The 19,757-nt window shown below is 63.9% G+C and overlaps 1 protein-coding gene across 22 annotated transcripts in view; it reads left to right on the top strand.

Moving 5' to 3' along the window:
• Positions 1-17,933, top strand: part of BIN1 (bridging integrator 1) — a 55,894-nt gene extending 37,961 nt beyond the window's left edge. For 3 of the 22 annotated variants that reach the window (XM_060153043.1, XM_060153048.1, XM_060153046.1), the window contains 11 exons: positions 3,096-3,181; positions 3,379-3,454; positions 4,806-4,888; positions 6,187-6,240; positions 7,757-7,904; positions 9,184-9,312; positions 13,950-14,057; positions 14,831-14,920; positions 15,141-15,251; positions 15,497-15,598; positions 17,279-17,933. In XM_060153043.1, the coding sequence (XP_060009026.1) occupies positions 3,096-3,181; positions 3,379-3,454; positions 4,806-4,888; positions 6,187-6,240; positions 7,757-7,904; positions 9,184-9,312; positions 13,950-14,057; positions 14,831-14,920; positions 15,141-15,251; positions 15,497-15,598; positions 17,279-17,386 (1,095 nt within the window). In that variant the 3' untranslated portion in view covers positions 17,387-17,933. Of the gene's footprint in view, positions 1-3,095; positions 3,182-3,378; positions 3,455-4,805; positions 4,889-6,186; positions 6,241-7,756; positions 7,905-9,183; positions 9,313-12,376; positions 12,485-13,033; positions 13,904-13,949; positions 14,058-14,830; positions 14,921-15,140; positions 15,252-15,496; positions 15,599-17,278 lie in introns of those variants that run through there. The other 19 variants (XM_060153065.1, XM_060153066.1, XM_060153044.1 and 16 more) reach the window with 13 other exon arrangements.
• Positions 17,934-19,757: the final 1,824 nt, after the last annotated feature.

Raw genomic sequence — 19,757 nt, 5'->3', positions numbered from 1 at the left:
GGCTCTTTGTACGAAAGTCATGAGTGATGACTACTATCCTGGCAATACCTCGGAATGGGCCGGGCCCTGGGTGAACACAGTGTGGCCGAGGACCACGATGCAGTGCCCTGGGAGAGGTGGCCTCGTGGTTCTCAGTCCGGTGAAACTGACCAGGCTGTAGCACCCCTTCGTGGTCCTGGGGTGGGGGCAGGTGACAGAGGCCCCACCCAGGAGGTGGGGTTTCGCTCTGGGCAGCTGCCCCCTTTTATCTGGGCCACCTTCTGATTTCCTCACCTTCAGCCCACACGTATTGAATGCCTGTGATATGGAGAACTCTGGGCTCCGCGTGGGCTTGTGGCTACCTGTTGCCCGATGTCTTTTAGGCCAAAGCTGTGGGCCGACTTTGGAGGCACTGAGCTGTTGACAGCCTTACCTCTCCAGGGTCTGCGGTAAATGGCCGGGGGAATCTTGGACAGGCCCGTGTCCTCCCCTGCTGCAGGAGGTGGAGGAGGGCCGAGGGGCTGGAGTGGCCTGTCCTGCCTGTAGAGTTCAGGACTTCTGGCTGGAGGGGGAATGGGGCCACTCACCCAGAGCCAGGATTTCTGCATAATTTTCCCTGAGACGGGTTTGGCACAGTTGCCAGGTGAACATTTTTGTTCTGTGGGAGAAGCCCCTGGGAGACTGTGGGGCTTGGGCTGGTGGCCGTGGCCGCTTTGGGGCTCCCGGGATGGGTGTGGTTGGGGATCCTGCTGGAGGGCCCCCAAGCCCCCGCCCTGGAGGATCGGTCCTGGAGGATGGCCGGGGCAGGCCAAGGCACTGGGATCTCATCTTTGCATGTTGGATTGCAGATGTTTCGCCTTTCGGCCAAATTGACATTCCCATCTGGATCCTTTTCATTTGAGCTTCTCCTCCTTCTGCCCCACCCTGCCTCACGCCTGGCTGGAGGCTGGGGAGCCTTCAGGCCTTTGGCTGGCAGTGAGCTGGGGCACTTGGGGTCCCGGGGCTGCCCTGCTGGCTGACTTGACTTTGGGGAGACAGTGCCACCTCCTGAGGCTGAGCTCTCCTGAGCCTGCCAGCTCTGGATGTCCCCTGGGCTGCTTCCGAGCTGCTCTCCATGTGTGCTGGGGCCTCCCCAAACCTGCCTGCAGGGCCCCGGGGCCCTGCTGCATGGCGAGCTTTCCCACTGCTCTCCATGTCCGCCAGCGGCGTGTAGTGGAGCCACCAGGGCTGCAGGGTCTCCCCAACAATGGACAGCTCTCCCCCCACCTCCTGCCACCCCTAGTGTTTCTGAAAGAGCCAGGATATGAGGAATGTGACTCAAAGGGAATAAAAGACACAGGCCCTGACTTCTAGGAACTCTGAAACGGAGCCACCTTGTCCTTTGCAGCATTGCTGGGTGTGTGAACAGCGCTTGGTGCACAGCTACGAGCTGCTGTGCTGTCCGCCACCGTCTTGGCTCCGCTTGTCCATTTGGGGAGTTAGGACGAGCACCGTGGGGACCGGAGTGGTGGTCTCTGTGGCTGCAGGAGCCGGGGCGGTCAAGGTGGTCCTGGAGGATGTGGGACTTGAGCTGGCCTGTGGGTACTTGGGTGGGAGGCCCACGTGACAGTGCGAGGTGCTGGAGGCTGGAAGTGTGGGTAGTGGCCCCCCATCAGGCACTGGGATTCTCAGAGGACTAAAGCAGGGATGATGCGGCCCAAGGCCTGGAGGGCACCGCAGATCTGACCCATTCCAGGAGTGGCCTGAGGCATGCATGCTTAGAGACGTTTCTTTTATTTCCTATTCGCCCTTTAATTTTTTTGATAATATTTGTTTTCATTAGTATTCTGTGGACTCCCTTTAATTTTTAAGTGAGATTTTAAAAAGTGAGGCGAGGAGCCCTTGCTCACTCTAGCAAGTTCCAGCAACCTGAAGGCCATGTAGTCAGGGGCATGGTGGCCCTTCTTCCCTCCAAAGCCCACCCCCACATTCACCACGGCTCGGCCCCGGCACAGCGGCGGGTAGGCCCTGACTCGGGCTGATGCTGGTGCCTGAAGCTGGATGGGACAGCTGGGGGGGCTCAGGTTGGATGGGGCAGCTTGGGTGTGCTCTGTGGCAGCTGGCGGTTCCGGCCAGTTGGCCTGCGAACGTGAGGCTGCCGGAGGAGAGTTTTCTCCTGGGCGGGGCCTCCACGTTCGTTCCTGGTCTGTGACTCAGAGCCTGAATCCAAGTCACCCCCCCTCTGAGTCACTGTTTCCTGCAGCGTCCTTCGGAATGTGTTAGCCGAGCCCTTTCTGGGGCCGGGGTCTGTGACTCACCCCTACCCTCGGCTCAGCCCTCGCCAAGCTCCTTTCTTGGGCTCTGTGATGGGGTCTTAGCGCCACCGCCTGGTGGGTGTGGGCAGGCCTGGAGGGCGCCCGGCCGGCGCCCGGTCCCCTGGCCTCGGGAGTGGGTGCAGGCCCCCTGCCCAGCAGCCCGGCTCCCTCCTCCCCTGCCTCTCGTGGATGTGCCCGATCTGCTGCCTCTGGCCTCAGTCTGGTGGGGAAGGGTTACAGAGGAGAGAGGGGTCGGGAGAGGGTAGGAAAGACTCTCCCAGGGAGGCCAAGTCAGGCTGGTGGTTGAGGCTGAGTAGGGGCCAGACCTGGGAGAGGAGGGAAGGAAGAGTCAGAGGGGCCGGCACGAGAGCTGGCGGCATGCGGACTCCTCGCCTGAGAGAGGCTCCCCTGGAAGTGAGCAGGGTCCCACCTGGCTGGGTCTGGGGCCTCTGCCCTTCCTGTGCCCCAGCCCCCTTTGTCCCTTGTCTCATGCTTTCTTGCTGTGCTCCTCTCACCTCCATCTTGGCGCATCTGGGCCAGATGCTGGGGGGCGGGGCGGGTTCTCCCTTTGGCCGTGGCTGCTCTGCCCGGAATGCCCCCGACGGGCCTGGCTGTAGGGGCCCGAAGGGCTGCATGGGGAGGTCTGCCCGGGCGTCCACATCCACTTCAACCTCCATCTTGCCCGAGCCCTGGTCCCCGTGCACTGGGGCGGGGGGGGCGGGTCTTGGGAATGGGCGTGGCCTAGCCTGGGTGGGCGTGGCCTAGCCTGGGTGGGCTGGGACGGAGGCCTGGCAGAGGGGAATGACCCGTCCCGCCCTCCAGGCCGAGGAGGAGCTCGTCAAAGCCCAGAAGGTGTTTGAGGAGATGAATGTGGATCTGCAGGAGGAGCTGCCGTCCCTGTGGAACAGGTGAGGGGCGGGGGGGTGGCGGGCCGAGCCTCGGCCGCCCTCCCCTCCTGAGGCGGCATGGCCATTCTGCGTGCCCTGCTCCGTGCCCTCCCAGGGCTGGGTCCGGTGAGGGTGGAGGCGAAGCAGCCCGTGTGGCTCTCCTGGGCTGCCCGCCCTGGTCTGCAGTTCACCTGGCCCTTCTTCCCTCCCCCCTGCAGCCGTGTGGGTTTCTATGTCAACACATTTCAGAGCATCGCAGGCCTGGAGGAGAACTTCCACAAGGAGATGAGTAAGGTAGTGCCCCTGGGCTGTGCTCCACCTGCCAAGGGCCAGGGTCAGAGGCATGGGTGGGCCGAGCTTCCTCTTCCCTGCTGGGGTTGGACACATGCTGGTGACCACAGGGGGACCGTCTGGGCCCCTGAGAAACAGTGTCAGGGCCCAGTCCTCAAGGAACAGAGTGTCAGGGCCCAGTGGGAGCTGCTGGGTGCTCTGGGGAGGCTGCAAGTGGGCCCCAGGGGTCCAGCCCCGGCCCCCTCCCAGCTCCCAGTTCTATTCTCCTTGCCTGGGCGGAGCCCACCACCCTCAAACTGGAAACGTGCTCTCAGGCAGCCTTGGCCCAGGGAGCTCAGTGTCAGAAAATGGTGGCAGTTTTCCAATTTGTAGGCAGATAAGAAATAAATTACTAAAATTTTCCCAATTAAAAAAATGTTTTCAGTTTGCTCTACCTACAGAATCCGGCACAAGCTAATCTGGGTCTGATTAGCTTAAATTCTTATGTTGTGTTGTCTTCATCCTGATTGAACTGGCAGTTAAGTTGCAAAGCTGCGTTGGAGAAACGTGGCGTTGGCAGCTCCCTCCCTCCCTGTGCCCTGGGTGGACCTGACTTTGTCTCCTGGGCCCAGAGGAATGAAGTGATTGTGGGGCATTCCAGGCCCAGGGCAGGAGGAGGGCTTTTGCCAGCTTGGGGCCTGTCCTGAGTGACCACCCTCAGTATGGTTTCTTGCCTGGTAGGCCTTCCCTTTCCTTCCTACTTTTTCTTCTTCCCTTCAAAGATTTGAGACAACTTGTAAAAAAAATTTAAAAAAACAGGGAGAGGTGTTTTGGGAAGAAAACATTTATGTAAGGTGGGAGGAAAATTCAGTTCTGGGCTTCCTAGTGGCTAAAACAGAGGGAAGTATACTCAGTAAAGAGAATCACGAGGTACATGGGGTAAGCCCCTCCTCTTGCCTGGGCTTTTGGTGAAACCTCTGGCAGTTGTAATGTGGCCTGAAAGCATCTTGGCAAGTGACTTCAGCAATTAGGATCAACAGTTAATTTGCCAAAACAATTGAAAAAAATTAAAAACAGTACAAGCTCTATGGGGCATTTTAAGAAACGCCCCGTAAGTAGGAAGAAGAAAAAGGTGGTCCCAGAAACAGTAGCTGTTCTCAGGGCAGCCCACTGCCTCCTCCTTTTTTCCTGTGGATTTTCTGGGACAGGTGTGCTGGTTCCCTGCCCCCAGTGATGGGAAGAGAAGAGCTTGCTCCTGGTTGGGGCACGGGCACAGGGGAGGGGCTGGTGGGGAGGAAGAGAATCAGGGATGTTGTTAGGGAGAGGGGGGCTGTTTGGTGGCCCCCAGCCAACCGGCTTGCTGTCCCTCCTGCAGCTCAACCAGAACCTCAACGATGTGCTGGTCAGCCTGGAGAAGCAGCACGGGAGCAACACCTTCACGATCAAGGCCCAGCCCAGGTGTGTGATGCCCCCCCTCCCCTGCCGAGGGCCGCTGGGGGCTCAGGGAGGTGAGGTCTGGGGCTGGGCTGTTTGCTGAGGTCCTTTCTGGCTGGGCCTCCCTGTGCTCAGGGGAGCAGGTGAGGGCCCCCCTCCTCCTCCACCCCGTGTCCCCTCTGGGAAGGAGCTACCCGGGCAGCCTGCAGCTCCCCTGCCTGGGCCTGGCTTCCCTATCTGTGCAGCTTTGCAGGTGGACCCGGGGACTAAATGATTCAGCCCAATGGGAAGGGAGCCTCCTCATTTAGCGGGGGCCTGGTCCCAACCTTATCCGAGGCCCCGGATGGCGGGGAGGGGGGGTGCCCCTGTTCCTGCCCTCTGCCCAGAGGGGAGCCCTGCTTCCTGGGGGGAGAGCTCCAGGGAGGAGGGGCCTCGGCTGTGGCCCGTGGGAAACCACAGCAAGTCTGAGATTCCCCTTCCTTTCCGTCCGTGAGCTGCCCTGCATCGCAGCACAGTGTGGAGAGCAGCGATGCACCCCGCCCTCCTCGGCTACAAGGCGGGTGATTGCATCTGGTTCTTGGGGTAATTAGGGTGTCCCCTAGGAGGAGGAAGGCAGTCAGTATTCAGTGAACGTCACTGTCCCTCTTGTCCCCTGCAAACACAGCATGTGTGAGGGAGGGGGTGGCCCACAGGGTGCCCTGGGGGCAATAAAGGCCAAAACGTGTTTCCCAGGTCACCGCCTGGCCTGGAGGTCATGGTGGCACGTCCAGGATGGGTGAGGAGGGTGGAGGGCGCCGCCCACCCGGGCAGTGCAGGCAGCGGGGGCCAGGCCGCCTTGGGAAAGGGCTGGTCTGAGGGGAGAGGAAGGGCCTTGGAGGCTCGTGAGCCTCCTTTGCAGCAAAGCGGGCAGCCAGGTTGCCACCTCTCCCAGGGCCCCCCGCTGGCCCTCTGACCCCGGTCCTTCTTGGGCCCCAGAGCTCCTGTGGCTGGACCCCGGGCAGGGCGGGTGGCCAGCGCTGTCCCGGCCTGAGCCACCTGCCGCCCGTCAGGTCCTGCTTCAGGGCAGCGTCCTCTTTTTGCTTGTTCCGTGGGCACCACCTCAGCGTGCCTGGCAGGACACGGAGGCCAGCGGGGGCCCCAGGACGGGACAGCCGGGGCCGTGGGCAGGACCGGGCCCTCTTCCCGGCCTCCGGGAGTTAGGAGGGCTTCTGCTCTTAGCCCTCCTCTGAGCAGAGGGGCTGCCGATGAGGGAAGGGAAAAGGCCGGGCCCACATCTGCATTTCCCCCGAACAAAGGCCTCAACGTCCCGCCCGTCCCCACAGAAAGAAAACTAAACTGTTCTCGCGGCTGCGCAGAAAGAAGAACAGGTACCGGCAGTGAGTGCTGTGTGGTGGGGGCCTCGGAGGCCAGCACCCCGGCCCCTGTGCATGCGCCTGGCCCTGCCGAGGGCGCCACTAACCCCTAACTCGCCTTCCTGTGTGTGGTGTGCGTGTTGGGGGGCAGGGGGCAGAGGGGTGTCGGTGGGAACGGAGGGCGGGCAGACCGCCTCAGCACGTTCCTCTTGGGCTGCGGCCTGACCAGGAGTGGAGGATGCAGCCAGAAGGGAGGTCCGGAGGCTCGGGGAGAGGGCTGCTGTAGCCCCGCGGTGTGTGGGAATTCTGTGTGTGTGCGCGTGTGTACATACGCTGGATGTATGTGTACTCTTAAAGGAGGCAAAGACGTTCCCATAAAACACATTCAGTAAAGGTGAGAAGGAACCAGCGAGTGTCCCACGCATCTGTGCCGTTGTCTGGCCCCCCGCCCTGCTCGGGCAGGTGATGGGGTCAATAGTTTCTGTCTGTCCTTCTAGACCTGCCCGGTCCAGCACAGTGGCCACCTGCCTCATGTGGCTGGTGGACACTGGAAATGTAGCCAGGGTGACTAAGGAGCTGAATTTTTAATTTTTTAATTTAAACAGCCACCTGTAGCTGGTGGCTGGTCTCAGTCAGCACTGTTCTAGAGTTTCTTTAGGCAAGTACAACATAGATTTTTATTTTGCACCCAGTAGCGGGCCGGGCACACCGTTTGTCCTTGTTGGTACTGAGACTCGACTTGGGGGCCTCACCCTCTCGTCCCCGCTGTGAAGACCCCCCCCCCCGTTTATTTACCCCCTCTGCCCGTTGCCTCTGCCAGTTCCCCGGGTTCCCCGGGAGGACCCGTCGGAGCAAAGGCTCGGGGCCTGGGGAGCGGGGCTGGCTGTGCGCTGGTGTGAGGGGTGGACGGCAGGCAAGCTGGCCTGGAGGCCCGTGGGCTCAGGCTGAGGAACGGGGCCGCCCTGAGCGCAGAGGCTGCTGCGTGACGCGTGGGGGTGAGACTCACTTTGCTTCTAGGATGCGTGGCTTTCTCCTGCTGTGGGGCTCGGCGCCCCTGCACCTGGTGGAGGCCTGAGGGAGGCTGGCCGGCCCCTGGCGGCGGCTCCCGGCTCCCGCCCTGGTCCCCCCGCCCGGGGCCCCGCAGATCTCAGCTTCCCCCCTGGGGCCTGCAGACCTCAGCTCCGGGTGTGGTTGTCACTGTGTCCAGGGCAGGCCCTGCTGCGGAAACCTGCCTGTTCCCAGTGCTCACGCCTGTGTCGCCTCATTTCCACCTGTCCTGCACACGAATGTGCAGTTTCACACGTGGGTGCACGGGGACACACACTTGTGCACACGTGGGCGTCACGTTTTTCCAGTGAGTCTGGACACACACGTGCACCCTCAGTTTCCCAGGATCTACGTGGACACACACACGTGTGTGCACATTTTCACACACGGGTCCCCGGGGCACTGGCACGTGCACACACCCTGTCACATGCACACCTTCCTGGACGCCGCGGCCTCCCTGCATCCGGGCCCCTCTCTTGTCTCGCCTCCGCAGTGACAACGCCCCTGCGAAAGGGAACAAGAGCCCCTCTCCTCCGCCTGATGGCTCCCCTGCCGCCACCCCCGAGATCAGAGTCAACCACGAGCCGGAGCCGGCTGCTGCGGCCACCCCCGGGGCCGCCCTCCCCAAATCCCCGTCTCAGGTAGGCACGTGTCTCGGTGGCCTGTCCCTCCCTCCCTTCCTCTGCCTCCTGCTCTGCCGCTGTTCCCCTCCATCCCTGTCCCCTGTCCCTGCCGGCCCTGGCTCCTCTCCGTGGCCCCGGCCCCTGCCAGGGTCACAGGGGCATCTGTGACCGTCTGTCTCCTCCTTAAGTGTCCCCCCACCCGCACCTGCTGTAGCATCCCCTTCTCTCCTTTCTCCTGGCCTTTGGGCTGCTTGACCTTCTCCGTCTTCCTTTCCTCCTGAGACACAGTCTCCAGGGGAGACTGCCTCCAGATCTGTGCAGGTGGCCGCCTCCCCCTCTTCCTTGCCTTCTTCCTTGTGGGGGGCCATGCGGGACCCTGAAAGGGGCATCGCGAGGAGGGGCTCAGTGAGGGGAGAGGGAGGGGGAAGCCCGCTCCCCCCGTCAGTTTTCTCCAGGTTTCTGCAGCGTCCCCAGGGGCTGCAAAGGGAGGAAGGAGGGGTGGGGTCCGCCAGGCAGGACCATCTGAGCCCTGCTGGGCTGTCCCCTGGCCCTTCGGCTCCTGGCCCGCTGGACAGCTGATTAGGAGAGCGACGCTAAGAGGGTGTTGAGAGCCTGCACTTGACTCGAGCACTTGCTCGGGGGCCGGACCCCGCGCCAGCCTTTCTGTATTTTCATTCGTTGTCCTCACAACCAGCCTGTAAGGCAGACGCTGTTATCACCCCAACGACAAGCGATGAAACCCAGGCTTGGGCGGGCGGGAGGTGACTTGCTGAGGTCCCCGAGTGGGCAGGTGTGTGGCCCTCTGTGGGGCCCTGGCTGTGTGCTGGCCTCGGGGGTGACGTCCAGAGGCTGGGCGGCAGCTCCTCCAGGGGTTGGGGTGGGCAGAGGGCCCGGGCGTGCAGGAGCAGAGGCGGGGGCTGGACGCCTGGCCTCTCTCAGCTCCTGTTTCTCTCCTCAGCCTCCCCCGAGGGCGGTGAGGGCCAGATCCTCCGATGCCAGCCCCTGGCGGCCCCGCAGGCCCTTCTTTCCTTCTTTTCTGTCCTGTTCTCTCCTCTTCTCTCTTCTTTCGCTCCCTCGCCCTCCGCCCTCCCCTCTCTCTGCACAGGGTTTCCGACCGCCTGCTTCGGCCCCTCCCGGGGGCCCCTGTGGTCTTGGTGTCCGTGTCTCGGGGAGCAGTGGCTCTCCTTGTTTCGTCCTCCTCGGCGGCTGGGGGTGTGACTAACGTGGCTTTGTCTCTGTCTGTCTCCCTGGCCCCCATGCTCTGCTGTGCGGCCCCCCAACTGCTGCCGACCCCCAGCTCCGGAAAGGCCCACCGGTCCCTCCGCCTCCCAAACACACCCCGTGCACGGAGGTCAAGCAGCAGCAGACCCTCAGCCTGTTTGAGGACACAACTGTCCCTGAGATCAGCGTGACCACCCCCTCCCAGGTCAGCCGCGGCCGCCGCGGCCCAGCTCTCTCTCCCTTCTCTCGCTCTTTCAGGGTGCGCATGACCTTCCCCCCCTCCCACCCCCGGTGCCTCTGCCTCAGGAGCAGGGGTCGGCTCTGGGCCTCTCTCGCACGTTCCTCCGTCTCTCCACCCGTCATCCCTCATCTCTGAGCACGTGGCCAGACCTAGGGACACGGGCAAACAGTCCTAGTAGAGACCGTCAGCTGCGCAGTGGCCTCTCCGTTCCATTGATGCTGTGGCCAAAAGGGGCAGGGAGCACGGAGGACCTGGGCCAATCAGGGAAGGCTTCCTGGAGCAGGTGACGTTTGCCTACGAGCAGACACTGTGCGTTGGCCAGAGGTGGTAGCGTGCGAGCGTGTAGGTCAGGACGGGTGAGGGACAGGCTCAGGATCTGCCGGGAGTTCTGTGCGCGTCAGAAGAGCACTGCTTGGGCGGCGGTGAGGAGGTGACTCGCAGGGTTGGGAACACCTGCAAGGCGCTGAGACTTTAGCTCCCAGAGCTGCTGACCCCACTTGGAGCCGGGGCTGTGGCTGGGCCGCAGAGCCCGGCTCCTGCTGTCCATGCCCTAGGAGGCACGTAATGCCCATCCCCAGGGGGACGGAGGGAGGGCGGAGCAGGGGAGGTCACTGTGGTGGCAGAGGGGTGGGCCGCACATGGTCGGGTCGGCTCACAGAGGCCGCAGTGCGCCGACCACTGCAAGCCTGGCCTCCGGGCCTCACAGCCGGGCTGCCCTGTCCCCGCCGGGCCTCGCCATTCGTGCAGGCTGGCTAGTCCCAGGCTGTGCTGGGCCCACGTTGTAGCACTGCTGCGGGCTTGTCCTGCCCGGGTCTCTGGGACCTGCCTTGTGTAGGCTCCTTTGCACAAGCTCAGAGGCCTGCAGGGAGGGGCAGGGCTGGGGGCTGGCACGTCGAGGGAGAGGCCGTTAGGAGCGGAGGACCGTCCTCTCCGCGATGAGGGACCGTGGGGTGAGTGGGCTTCAAGCCCCCATGGGAAGACTTCGGGTCGGAGCTAGGAACTTTCAGTGCAGGGCGGCTGGGGGAGGGCGGGGGTTGCCCTGCCTCGGGGGACCGGGAGGGAGCCTTTCTGGAAAGCCTGGCTGAGGCTGGCCCTGGGCACTCCCGGGGCCTTGGGGAACCGCAGCCTCAGGGCAGCTTGTGGCTGGGACGCTTGCCGCCTGGAGCCTACCTTCGCCTTGGGGTGCACTCGAGGGCTAGTAGACACTGTGCAGGGGGTGGAGCCAGCCGCTGACCTACGGGGCCTGGTTCGGTTTTCAGTCCCCTCTGGGAGGGGCTGTCCCCACTTCACAGGTGAGGAACTGAGGGCCTCACCTGCAGCCAGGCTGCCCGTTGAGCGTGGCCCTTGCGCCCCTCCGTGCTCTCTGCATGCCTCCCGTCTGTCCTTCCGCCCACTCCTCGGAGCCGGGGCCCTGCCCAGCGGGGTTGGAGAGCACTCGCGGGGTGCTTTGCATGGGGCTGGGGTGGGCTGGTCCCCCCAGGCTGCTGTGCCGACAGCGCTGCTCTGCTGGGCTGTGGTGAGTAGCCTGCGTGCCTGCCCCCGAGGCCGGTTCCGGGCCTGCATGGTGGGAGGCTGGCCTGCTGGGAGGTGAGCAGAGCGTGCGCGGTCTGCCCTTGGCCTGGTGACCCTGTACCCTTGGAGTCTGGTGGGTGGGGCGGCGGCTGCCTGGGCCTGGCTGGCTTCTTAGAGGGGTGGGTCGTGGGGCCGTGAGGGGCAGAGAAATGCTGCCTGCAGCCGGTGAGGGCACCCAGGCCCAGCCTGCGCGGCCTCCCGGACACTCGGTCCCCTAGAGGTGGCAGTGACCTTCCTCCCAGGTTCGTTGGACAGGGCTTGACTTGAAGAAGGGTCTGTGGCTGGGGATGAGTGTGGGGCGGGAGTGAGTCCCCTGAGCTTGGGCCTGGGCCCTCCACGCTCTGCGCCTCATCCCCTGAGCTGTGCGCTGGCGGCACCAGCCCTTCTCAGGAGTGCGGGTGTTGGGTCTCCCCACACAGGCCGCAGCTCAGGTGGGAAGGCCCCCCCTGGGGACCTCTGCCCATGCTTCCAGGTCTCGGGTCCTTCTAAATGGAGGACCTCGGGTGCTTTGGGCTGGAGAGTGTGTTCCGTCAGTTCTGGGCCCCATCAAGGGGGTGGGGAGGGAAGCTGGCTGGCCTGGGCTTGCGGGGCTGTGGCGCTCCCAGCCCTGCCTGAGGGGAGGACCCTGGGCTGAGCCAGGGCAGGCATAGCCCTCCCTGTCCCCGGGGAAGCCCCTTGTGTGAGATGGGGCCACAGGGGAGCAAGCCCTCCTCCCAGGAAGGCAGCGTGTCCGCTGGGCACTGGTGCCAGGCGGCTTGTCCTCCAGGGTGGCTCTGGGAAAGACCCTTTTCTTCCACGATCGTCTGGTCCAGCTTACTGAGGGGCTGGCTTCTCACAGTGTGGACGGGGCCACTGCGGCCCATCTCCTGGGCCCATTCCTGTTACATGCACATCCCAGGGCTGCACTCAGCCCCGCTGAATGGGAAACTTGGGGGGGCTGGGGAGGGACATGCAGTGTGAACACGGGTGCTCAGGTGTTGGGGACCCCCCCCCGCCCCCTCCGTTACGACGGGGCTCCTGGGCTCTGTGTGCTGGCTCGGCCCTGAGCTGGCTGGGGGTGGGTGTCACCACAGGACTGCCTCTCAGTCTGCGGCAGCACGGGGAGGCCTGTACCCGTCCAGGGCCCTCCGAGCCGGGGGACTGAGTGTGGTCTAGTCCAGCCCGTGCCTTGGCCTGGGCTGCTGCTGGGGGGCGCAGGCCCGGGGAGGCCTCCTCGGCCTGCAGGATGGGACAGACGCGAGACAGTTGGGGGCTCGGCCTTGGTCTGGCGGGTGGCTGCCTGGCGGCTGGCCCCGCCCCAGGTGTCTCCTCGTGTGGGCGGAGCCTGTGCGGGGGTGTGGTGGGGGCGTGGCCTCGTGTTGGTGGGTGTGTCTGGGAGCGGGGCCTGCTGTGCCGCCCTGGCCGAGTGCTCACAGCCTGGCACTAACTGCCTTCCTTCTCTGCCGCTGTTGCCAAGTTTGAGGCCCCGGGGCCTTTCTCGGAGCAGGCCAGTCTGCTGGACCTGGACTTTGACCCCCTCCCACCCGTGGCAAGCCCTGTGAAGGCGCCCACGCCCTCTGGTCAGGTTGGTGTGAGCCCAGCACTGCCCACGGGCCCACCGGCCTCTGGGCCCCGGGGCCTGCGTTCATGTCTGCCCTCCGGCCACGTGGGCCCATCTAGGCCCAGGCCTTTGGGGGTCCTGGGGTCACCAGGCTCTCCGCCCACTCACTGCCCTTCCCCTGGAGCCCTGGTCCCCAGCTCTTGTCACCTCCCCTGGTCCTGACCATGGGAAAGGGAAGAGGGCGGACACAGGTCAGCAAGAGGAGCTTTGGGACGAGGTCAGCTGAACACTCACCTGGCAGCTTACACGGTCCATCTCAGCACCCTCCTGCCCCTCTCATGGTGGCAGCCCGGGTTTGGGCACTCCCTGGCCTGGGGGTCTCAGTAGCCTGGAAGGTGTCCAGGACTCGGTGCTCTGGGGACCGCAGAGCCCGGCTCTGTTCTGCCTGCCCTGTGCCTGCTGGGCTCGAGGGCCCTGGGACGGGTGCGGGGTGGGGGTCCCTGGGGACTGCTTGCCTGCCGCCGCCGCTAACCTCCGTGCTAACTCTGTCCTTCTCCCCTCTGCTGTGCTCAGTCAATTCCGTGGGACCTCTGGGAGGTAAGCTGTGTTTGCTCTGTGCCCACCCTGCCTCGTCTTGCACCTGGCTGGTTCACAGGTGCACACGCACACGCACGCCTGGCCGTGCCCACGTGCACAGGGAGCTGTCGGGCCTCCAGCTCTTCTGCTTCCCCCCCCGCCCCCCCCACCTATGGAGACACTGGGCCTTCAGCCAGGCCCTGTGGGAAAAGGCTCCTCAGCTTAGCCTCTGAAGAGTTCCCCGTGGTGCAGCCCAGTTGTCAGGGCCTGTGAGTGGCGTAGACAGTGACCAACTGGTCCCCGAGGGTGGATGGGGTGTCCCCGTGCTGAGCCAAGGCCTGCTGGGTAGGGGGGCCCTGGGGTGGAGGGTCCGTCTCCGAGGAGCTTTCTGTCAGCAGGGGCCCCGCAGGGCAGTGGCACCAGGGAGCTGCTGGGACAGAGGAGGGGGGAGAGATGATTCGAGAAACAGGACAGACAGAGTGAGGCCAGGCGCCTGCCCGACAGGTGCTGCCATCACCTGGTGGCTCAGACATCCACGCCCTCAGGGAGGACACGGGATACCCCACAGCTGGTGACGCGGCTCCCGCAGGACCAGGAGGGGCTGGCGAGAAGGCGCCTGCAGCCCAGGCTCCGGGGCTCGCAAGCTCCAGGGTATTTCCCTGGAGGAGGCCAGAGAGAGCCACGTGCTGAGCTGCGTGTGACACATTCACACCTTCCTGTCCCCTGCGCAGTGGTGGGAGGAGGTGTCCCTCTGGGGAGTCTCTGTCTGTGCCCCGTGGGGTGGCCAGGCTGCAGGTGCCCATCTGCTCCCGTGGGCCCACGCTGGGCTGCTCACGACCTTCTTCTCTTGTCTCCCGCCCCCCCCCCGCCCCCCGCCCCTCCCACCCTGTTCTCCCTGGTGGCCCATCACTAGCCCACAGAGAGTCCAGCTGGCAGCCTGCCTTCCAGGGAGCCCAGCGCTGCCGAGGGCACCTTTGCCGTGGCCTGGCCCAGCCAGACGGCCGAGCCGGGGCCTGCCCAAGTAAGTGCCCCCGCCAGCCCCTCACCCGCCCCCGGCCTCTGGGGGTCTAGCATGGAGGAAGAGCCCGGAGGAGGGGGCACAGGACGGACAAGGCCACCGTGGGACTGAGGGTGAGGCTAGGGCCCTGAGCCAGGAGGCTCCGGGGCAGGGCTGTGGCTCAGTCAGGTCAGCCCCTCACCCGCTCGCCGACCCCCGCCCCAGCTTCCCAGCTCAGGACTCCCACGGTGGGAGGGAGGCATGTCTCGAGCACCTCCAGGTCCATGGTGGGCACTCTCCAGAATTCTTTAACCTGCAGCCTGACCTAGACATTTCCTCCTGCAGATGAGGAGGTGGGGGCTGGGAGGGCCGAGTGATTGCTCCCAGAGCTCAGAAGTGGCTGAGTTTCAGTGCGGGCCCAGTGCAGCCTGACTGCAGCCGGGCAGCGTCCGGGGTGCCCTGCCTGGGCCCTCGCCACGGGAGCCACCTGTGAGGGGCCAGCGGGACCAGGCGGGTGGCAGGAAGCCGAGGCTTGGCCAGGGCTTGGGCTTAGAGGGCAGGGCCTGTGAGGGAGGCTCAGGGGTGGCAGCCAGGGGCCTGCGCTGGGCTTCTCAGCAGCATGTCACTCGGGGTCCGTGTGTCTGCCAGCACCTTCTCCAGCCGCTTCCGTGCCCGGAGCCTTTCTTTGAGGGGCTCCCTGTACCAGGCAGAGGCACTGGCTCTCCGTGGCCCCTCTCCTTGTCCCGGTCTCAGCGCCCCATCCTGTGTCTGACCCCATGCTGGCATTTATGTTGCAGCCAGCAGAGGCCTCGGAGGTGACGTGTGGGACCCACCCTGCGGCTGGAGCCCAGGAGCCCGGGGAGACGGCAGCAAGTGAAGCAGCCTCCGTAAGATGACAGGGACCAAAGGCCCTGTCTTTTCTCCCCGCCGCCCGCGGCTCCCTAGCCCCGTGTCTTGCTCTGTGCTGGTCCAGGTCATGGTTCCTGGTGAGGAACCTGGAGGCAGGCTGGTCTGGCATTGGGCACAGACACCCCCTTCTCTGCCCGCGCGGCCCCGCCCTCCGGGACCCACTCCCCGCCCTCGCTAACCTGCGCCCCCTCCCGCCAGAGCTCTCTCCCCGCGCTGGTGGTGGAGACCTTCTCGGCAGCTGTGAACGGCACTGTGGAGGGCGGCAGCGGGGCAGGGCGCCTGGACCTGCCCCCGGGGTTCATGTTCAAGGTGAGCCTGGCCTGCTGACCCGCAGCCTTCGGCTGCCTCCGTGGGGGGGGGAGGACGCTGGGCCCGAGGCTATGTGGGGGGCCCAAAGCCGTCCCTCCCCGACTACCCGTCCTCTGCTCCCCGATCCGCGAGGTGGCTTCCGAGCCCCGCTCCTGCTACTTTCACCTTCTCCCGGCGCCCACGGGGCTGCAGGTGGGACAGAGGCTGCCGAGGAAAGGGGTGTCAGCTCTCCCCACCCTCTGCAGGTGCAGGCCCAGCACGACTACACGGCCACTGACACGGACGAGCTGCAGCTCAAAGCTGGGGACGTGGTGCTGGTGATCCCCTTCCAGAACCCAGAGGAGCAGGTGAGGCCCGGTCTGCAGGGAGGCGGCGCGGCCAGCAGGGGGCAGCAGAGCCATGCCAGCCGACCCGCGGCCTCTCCCCACGGCCTCGCCTTTGCTTCCGCCTCCCTTCCCTGCGGCCGGCACAGTTCCCCTTTTCTGCTCTGCCCTGTCTGCCCCCCTCAGTTTCTCACTTCCTGCTTCTTGCTTCCCCCATTCCTCAGCCTCTGTCTGCCTTTCTCTCGATTCTCTGCATCCTAGTTCCTTGGGCCCCTTCTCCCTTCCAGGCCCCCCCAACCCGGGCCCCCCTCCTCCAGGACCGCATCCCAGGCTGCCCCTCCATGGACCACACCCCCCACCCGCCGCTCTGCAGCCTCCTGTTGGCCCCAGGTGCCACCGTCCAGGCTGGCCCCGCCCTGTCCACAAGGGCACGCCCTTCCCTGCCCATGTGACAGACCCCCGAGTCCACAGCCCTGTCCCCAGCTGGTCCTCACCCTGTGCCTCGCAGACCCTTCTCCTGCTGTGGCCTCTCCTTGTTGTGAGGGTCCTCAGAGTGGGCTTTGCTGAGCAGAACTGCCCCCTCTCCTCCCCCCCAGGTCTGGATGGGCTGCTTTATTCAGGTCGCCGTGACCCCTCAGCAGGAGCCCCTGCTTGTGGGGTGCTGGCGGTCCAGTGGGGCTGCCCACATGGGTATCCAGGTGGCAGCCACAGTGCGGAGGGAACCTAGTGGGACTCTAGTCCGTTCAGTCACCAACATGTCCCTGTGGTGGAATTGTCAGAGTGGCCGAGGGTGGGAGGAGGGCTGGATTTGGGTGAGGCCAACCCGGCTGGGGCGTCCTGGGCTGGGGCTTGAGGACAGTAGGTACTTACTGAGGCCACCGTGGGCTGGGAGGTTTGAGTAACAAGGATTTCCTGGGCCTGGCGCTGGATCAGCCCATTTTCCTAAAGCCCCAGGTCCCCGCCGATCTCCCTGGTGGGCCAGCCCTGGGCTAGGTGGGGTTTTTAGGAGCAGACACCTGGCCTCCCAGCCCACAGTGGGAGCCATCTGGGGTGGGTGGAAGTGGCTCAGGGTCTAGGACAAGGCAGGTGATCCTGCAGGTGGGTCCCAGGCATAGCCCCGCTGCAGGGGCAGCAATGGCAGGGGGTGTGTGGTCACTGCAGGCCCAGGGGTCGGGGCTTGTCACGGCTTGGGTAGATGATCCCTCTGAGGGGTCACTATTAAAGCAAAGGTCAGGTTCGACTCGGAGGGCTTGGTGGGATGGCCTCAGGTCACTCTAGAAGCTTTCAAGTGGTCAGTGCTCAGCAGAACTTTCTGGCATTGTTTGTGGAAGGCCGGAAGAACAGTTGATGTCCTCCTCGGTGATGTGGCCTCTGTGGGCACCAGCTGGTGGGAAGCTCTTGGGTGGGGGATTGAAGGAGTCATTTAGAGGCGTTTGGACCAGTGCAGCAGTCAGGCTGCCTTCCCGCCTGAGGACTCACCAAACAATAAAGAGTTAAATGCACCTACTGCAGGGAGGGATGGCTCCTGGGCTGGGGGGCCCGGTTTGGGTCTCAAGAGAAGAGCAGGGAATGCTGCCTGGAGGAGGCGTCCTTTAAGGCGGGTGTGACGGTCTAGAGGAAATGAGCGGCCAGAAGGAGGGCTCGCCCTGTCGGGGTGGACGTCGTCCTCCCCCAGCCCCATGCAACGCGCTGGCTTCCCCTCAGGATGAAGGCTGGCTCATGGGTGTGAAGGAGAGCGACTGGAACCTGCACAAGGAACTGGAGAAGTGCCGGGGCGTCTTCCCGGAGAACTTCACCGCGAGGGTGCAGTGAGAGCAGCAGAGCGGCTGGTGGTGCTGCGGATGCGTGAACAGCAGCACCTTTTCCCGAAAAATGTGTGTTTCTTTTTTTTTTTTTTCCGTTTTTGTTTTTAAACTTTTGAAAAGCAAAGGGAAATTGAGGGGAGAGACCTAAGCCAGGAGGTGTCTTCCCAAAGATGAGGTGGTTTTCCAAAGAGCCTGGTTTCGGCGGGTCCGGCGGAATCGCCAGTGTTCCTGAAGCTGCTGTATCCCCTAGTTGAGTTCCCGGCCGCCTCTCCCGCTCGCGCCCGCTGGGTGGCGCCACTGCCGCCGCCTGGGTGCCCGGCCGCGGGGCGGGTCCTGGGGGCCGCCGCGCACCGCGCTTGCCTGAAGCTTGGGCCGGCCGCCCGGGCCGGGGCCCTCCTTTCCTGGCAGCTGCCGCGGGTGGCGTCCAGCGTCCCCTGAGACCTCGGGCCCAGACACCAGCCTGGCCTGGCCCTGCCCCGCAGACGTATGTGTGCTGTTTGAAAATAAATCTTAGTGTTCAAAACAAAATGAAACAAACAAAAATGACAAAAGTACTCAAAGTGTGTGTGTGTGTGTGTGTGTGTGTGTGTCCCTCCATTTCTGTCTGCTATGCAGTGCAGCCGCGATTATCTGTGCTTTTGTCCTGAGACAGCCCACCCACCAGACCCTCTGCCCTGACCAGCACCCCTGCCCGTGCATGACCTCCACGTCCTTTGGGGCTCATCTGGGCCCGGACCCGGCAGGGGCTTCGGCCCTGTTCCGTGATGTTTTCTCTGGCTGTTAGTGGGGATGCAGGAGATGGGGGCCAGGTGATGGGAAGGGCAGACAAGGGGCTCGAAGAGCCAGCTCTGTGCCCAAGAGTCTGCAGGGTGCCGCCCTCAGTGACTGTATTTAGTGCCTGTGAGAACTCGGGGGCGGTACCAGGGCAGCATTGCACAGGTGAGGAGTCAGGTTCGAGGGATTTGGGGGTTTTACTGGTGAGTGGTGGGACAGGGGCGGGAGTAGGGGCAGGGGCTGAACCGGAGCAGTTGGCCCCCGGGCGCGGGAAGGCCTGAAGGGCTGGCTCCGCCCCGCTCCCCACCTGCCTCTCTTTCTGGCATCAAGGCCCCCACTGCACGCAGCCCGGGTCTCCAGCTCCATCAGTGGACGCGGGCTGCTCTGAGTGGCATGTGGCACATGCAGCAGTGGCCTGGGTCCTTCCCGGGGGCCGCTGGAGTTGTGCTCTTGGGCCCAGGGACCAGCCTGGACTTCCAGGTGGCAAGGATTTATCTCTGCATAAATCTCTTCTGCAGAAAAAGCAGGTGAAAGGGCTGAATGTTGGAGTCTTAGCTTTATTTTTGGGTATAACTCCTGAGCTTTGTTTCAGGTGGCGGGATTGTCACTGCCGTGGTTCTGCCTTGTCCTGTGTCTGACAGTGTCTGCTCTGTCAACCAAAATTTCTGTGAGCAAGGAAGTTATGAGAGTGGGGCACAGGAAGTTGATTTCTATTGCCCCTGCTTTGCAAGCTTTAGCATTTCCTCCTTCCCTCCCTCCCTCCCTTCCAGGTTGACAGGTTAATTCTCTTGCCCAAAGCCACTCAGATCATTGTTGTTGGAGCCAAGCTTGAAGCCCAGACCAGGCGAGCTCCACTGAGCTTCCAAACCTGGGGTGTGTGCGCCCTGGGGTCTGTGGAGGCCTGCAGCCACGGTGCCAACACGAGAGGCTTCACTTTTATTTCATGATGAGAAATTTAAAGACATTATTCAGGAGAAAGTATTTGCGTTAGGTTTCTCACAAGGTGAGATTCAGAGAGGTATCAGCTGGTGGCTGACCCTCAAGGGGGTCCCCTCCCTTGCAGCTGGGGCACTTTGGCAGGAAGAGCCCTGCTTTGTGTCGGGTGGGGCCTGCAGGGAGCTCCTTGTGGGAGTGGGGAGGGAGCCGGCCCTGCAGGGACAGCTCCAGCCCAAGCGAATAAGTAGCTAGCTCGAGGCCTGGGCTGCGCCGAGTGTCTGGGAGCTGGGACATCTCCAGGTGTGCGTCAGTCCAAGAGAGCTCAGAGCCAGTCAGCTCACACCTTGTCGGCCTCCCCTCCCCATCCTCGAGGCCACAGACGCCCCTGGCTCATCTCATGGACTCCCCTGGCCTCCCCTCCTTCCGGCTGGCTCCCCAGGAGGCCTTCCACAGTGACTCGGACGCTGTCCAGCCTGCCGGCTGGCCTCCTGTTTTTCCTCCTCGGTTGGATTTGGGAACCGGGCTGGCATTGCTTCTCTTGGTTCCACTGGCCTGCAGACCCTCGGCTCTGCCTCTGGGAATTCAAGTGTTCACACCTCTAGCCTCACCACCCCAAACACTAGGCTCTATGCAGGGACTCTGTGACCGAACGTTGGGTTTGTTGGCTC

The sequence above is a fragment of the Lagenorhynchus albirostris genome, chromosome 6 (assembly GCF_949774975.1).
Source record: "Lagenorhynchus albirostris chromosome 6, mLagAlb1.1, whole genome shotgun sequence".
In the NCBI taxonomy this organism is placed as follows: domain Eukaryota; kingdom Metazoa; phylum Chordata; class Mammalia; order Artiodactyla; family Delphinidae; genus Lagenorhynchus; species Lagenorhynchus albirostris.
Note: the sequence above shows the minus strand (reverse complement) of the source record. Positions and strands in the feature narration are given on the sequence as shown.